A 3,874-nucleotide genomic window follows, 5' to 3' on the forward strand; every position below is an offset into this window, starting at 1 on the left:
GGAGTGATTCCTGAGTGCAAAGCCAGGAGTAACCCCCGAGCATCGCCGGGTGTGACTCAAAAAGCAAATAAATAAATAAATAAATAAATTTTCAGTGGTTGGTTTTCATGGATACCTTGGAAATCTGGGATGTGAACCCCTTATCAGACATGTCTCTTACACATAGGACATCTGTGTGAGAATGTTCCGAATCCGGTTACTGGTCGAGGCATCTGATTGGAGACTGAGATGGCTGCAGTAGGAAGAGTGTCCGCTGAACTTACACCACTGAACAGGTTCACGGCCAGGACTCCAAGAAAGAAGGTGAGTGGGGAGTCCCGCGGGGGGAGGCCTCTGGGCCCCCGTCTCCAGTGGTCAGATCAGACACAGGTAGGTCCCAAGGTGGCTGACACTCCACACACACACCGAAGCTCCTGTGCCTCTCGGGAGGTTCCCAAGAGCCTCATTGTCTCACAAGCTCAGTCTTTATGGAATAGGCAGGAAATTTCCAGGCTCTCCCTGCTGCCAGGTCTGACTCTGCACATAGCAGATGCTCATAAAAGCAAGTGACACCCCAGTCTTCTTCATGACCATGTCCTGGAGGTAAGTCAGTGCTCTGTGCACAGGACCAGGCCTGGCTGAATTAGGGGCAAGAGCCGAGGATCACTGGGAACAGCAGAATTGGGGGGGGGGCGGGGGGGGGGCGACAGGAAAGGACATGCTCCACACCGGGACGGCACCAGAAGAGGAGGCTGAGGGCAGAAGGCAGAACAGATGGACCCGCTGGAGGCCGAGAAGTTCTCAGTTGACAGAGTGCAGACAGAAGGCAGGGGAGGGGGCTAAGAATGGGCCCCCAGCATCGAAGGTCCCATGGGGAAGACCACCCCTGACCTGTGATCCCATCTCTGTGGCAGCGTGGAGGGGTGGCTGGGGCCAGGGAGGGGCAAGGAGCATGGGCGGGGACCTCCCCACCCGGAGAGGGGCTTGGCCTGGGTCCCTCTGTGTGGCGGCTCACCCCGCCTCCCTGGGTGGGACACAGCCCAGAGAGAAACAGTTTATGGCACATGACAGAGACCAGCCAGTGCTGGGGTGGATGGTGGCTGCTGTGTGTCCGCAGGAACAGGTCCGCAGGCTGTTTCTCCACATACATCCATGCTCCATCATAAACCACAGAGAAGGAACAAGCAGGGTCGTGGCTGGCTGGGTGCTTTCTGTCCCTAAGTGGTGTTCAGACCTCACCCCCAGAGACAGAGACCGAGCAGTGCTGGAGGTCACACAGGGCTCCCCCCGCCCTGGGATCCCGGCCCCACACAAGCCCCAGGAACCTGCCCAGCTGGGCTCGTCTCCTGAGCCACGGCCCCAGCTCGGGGTCTTTCTGAAGTAGGTGAGGGTGAGGGGGCGGCAGCTCGGAGAGAGTGTGGTCTCATGGACAGTGCTGCCATGGCATGCCCCTGGGCTTGACCCAGCAAGGAGAGGACAAAGGTGTCTTCAGGTCCAGCCTCCTCTGTGTCACTCACAGCTTTGTCTGACCTGGACCGGAAACCCCTCAGGGAGACGGTGTGTCTGAGACCTGCCGCACTCACGCCCTGACGCTGCGTCACCTGCTCAGCAGCGAAGGGGATTTAAGAAACAAAGAGCTGGAGACCCCCAGGAGCACAGCGCACAGAGTGATGGGGCTCAGAGCAGCTGGTGTTGGGAGCCGTGTCCATCTGGCCTTCTGTCCTGGTGCTGAGACCTGATTTCCCAATGGCATGACCTGACGCTCACCCACGTGTTATCCCGTAACTCAGCAAATGCTTGGCGCACGGGGCCACAGAACAAATATACAGTAGCTGTGCAGGTTCCTGGGGCTCGTGTGGGGCCGGGATCCCAGGGTGTGGGGGAGAGCTGTGGAAGGTCACTGAGAACACCGCACCCGGGCTGTAGGACGGTGCGTTCCTGTCGCAGGCCCAGAGCCCCCTCTTGCTGCACAGGGCGGTACTGGCGGTTGAACCACCAGCCCCATCCAGCTCCGAGGGTGGAGCTACTCAGGCCCCGGGTTCTGGGATACTGGGTGGGGGTGGAGGAAATGGGCTCCAGCAATGCCCTTGTTCCAGGAGGCAGAAGCAAGGATCGTCATTTAGTAGAGCTAGCGCCTGGTCAGACGTCGCTCACTGAGTTAAACCGCTTTGTTGGAGTCTTGACTTGGCTCTCCAGCACTGCGTGGTCCCCGAGCATCACCAGGAACGTGCCCCAGGGAGAGTTGGGAAGAACTACTGATCACCCATGGGTTGTGCTCAGAACAAACCAGAGACCTGAGCAGATAGATGGTGCAGCCGGTCTGACGCGGGCCTTCCCGGCAGCCAGCCTGGCTTTTGTGCAGGGCACCGTATGTGGTCACCAGAGCACAGCCAGGAGAGAAGCATGAGCACAGAGAAAGAGTAAGCCCTGAGCACAGCCAGGCAGCGCCAAAACAGAAATTAGAACTCCCCAAAGCCAACAGTAGCCCGGACTGAAGCGGAAAGGGGGTCGCAGCAGGTCTCCCGCAGAGGGGGCGGGGCGGTGACATCTGGCCACGCCTTCCAGGTCAGGACTACTTTGCAGACATGCGCGCCTAAGAAAACCCAGTGACAGACCCCGAGCACACGGACAGGAGGCAGGAAGAGTCATCACCCCACTCCCCCGTGTCCCTGCCAGCGTGGGTGACCCTGACCGGCACAGCCCCCACCCCTTGTTCCCAGACAGCTGCTCCTCGGGCCTGCCAACCTCTCCGCCCCCGATGGCTTCATCCTGCTGGGCTTCTCAGACAAGCCCCGGCTGGAAATGACCCTCTTCGTGGTGGTGTCGGTCTTCTACCTGGTGACCCTGGTGGGCAACATCACCATCATCCTGCTGGCCCGCCTGGACCCCCGCCTGCGCACGCCCATGTACTTCTTCCTGTCGCAGCTCTCCCTGCTTGACCTCTGCTTCACCACCAGCTGCATCCCGCAGATGCTCTTCAACCTGTGGGGGCCGGACAAGACCATCAGCTACCTGGGCTGCGCCGTCCAGCTCTACATCTTCCTGGGCCTGGGCGCGGCCGAGTGCGTGCTGCTGCTGATCATGGCCTACGACCGCTACGTGGCCGTGTGCCGGCCCCTGCACTACACGCTCGTCATGCACCCCCGGCTCTGTCACCGGCTGGCGCTCCTGGTGTGGGTGAGCGGGGTCTTTGGCACCTTGGTGCAGTCTCCCTCCACCATGAAGCTGCCCTTCTGCCGGCACCACCGGGTGGACGACTTCGTGTGCGAGGTCCCGGCCCTGATCCGCCTGGCCTGCGGGGACACGCGCGTCAACGAGCTGCAGATCTCGGTCATTGGCGCCGTGTTCCTGCTGGGGCCGCTGCTGCTCATCCTCGTGTCCTACGGGCACATCGGCCGCGCCGTGCTGGCCATCCAGTCCCGGGAGGGGCGGAGCAAGGCCGTGCGCACCTGCTCCTCCCACCTGCTCGTGGTCCTGCTCTTCTACGGAAGCGTCACCGCCGTCTACGTCGGGCCCCGGAGCCGCTTCTCCCGGCGGGGAGGGAAGTTCCTGACTCTGTTCTACACCGTGGTCACCCCCACGCTCAACCCTCTCATCTACACGTTGAGGAACAAGGACGTGAAGGGGGCTCTCAGGAGGCAGTTTGGCAAAGACCGCAAGGCCAGCGAGGCCTGAGGCCCGGCCCACAACACGGCCGGCCTCCGGGACCAGGCCTTGCTCTCGCATGAGGCATGGGTCACTGCGGGACGGCGACTCCCAGCTCTCAGCAGGATGCCGCGGGCCACTCTGGGGTGTCCACACAGGGACTGGTGTGGGCAGAGTGACAGGCGTGGATCCGTTTGCCTCTGTGTCCAGACTCTGTGGTGCTCAGGAGGCCAGTCATGAGGATGGCCAA

At 61.4% G+C, this 3,874-nt stretch overlaps 1 protein-coding gene across 1 annotated transcript; it reads left to right on the plus strand.

Annotated features, from left to right (window-relative positions):
* Window positions 1-571: 571 nt before the first annotated feature.
* On the plus strand, window positions 572-3,654 carry LOC130021600 (olfactory receptor 2H1-like). Its single transcript, XM_056112355.1, has 2 exons — window positions 572-582; window positions 2,700-3,654. The coding sequence occupies exons 1-2, from the start codon at window positions 572-574 to the stop codon at window positions 3,652-3,654; spliced, it is 966 nt and encodes a 321-aa protein (XP_055968330.1).
* The last annotated feature ends 220 nt before the right edge of the window (window positions 3,655-3,874 follow it).

This window comes from Sorex fumeus, unplaced genomic scaffold, assembly GCF_029834395.1.
Source record: "Sorex fumeus unplaced genomic scaffold, SorFum_2.1 ptg000017l, whole genome shotgun sequence".
In the NCBI taxonomy this organism is placed as follows: domain Eukaryota; kingdom Metazoa; phylum Chordata; class Mammalia; order Eulipotyphla; family Soricidae; genus Sorex; species Sorex fumeus.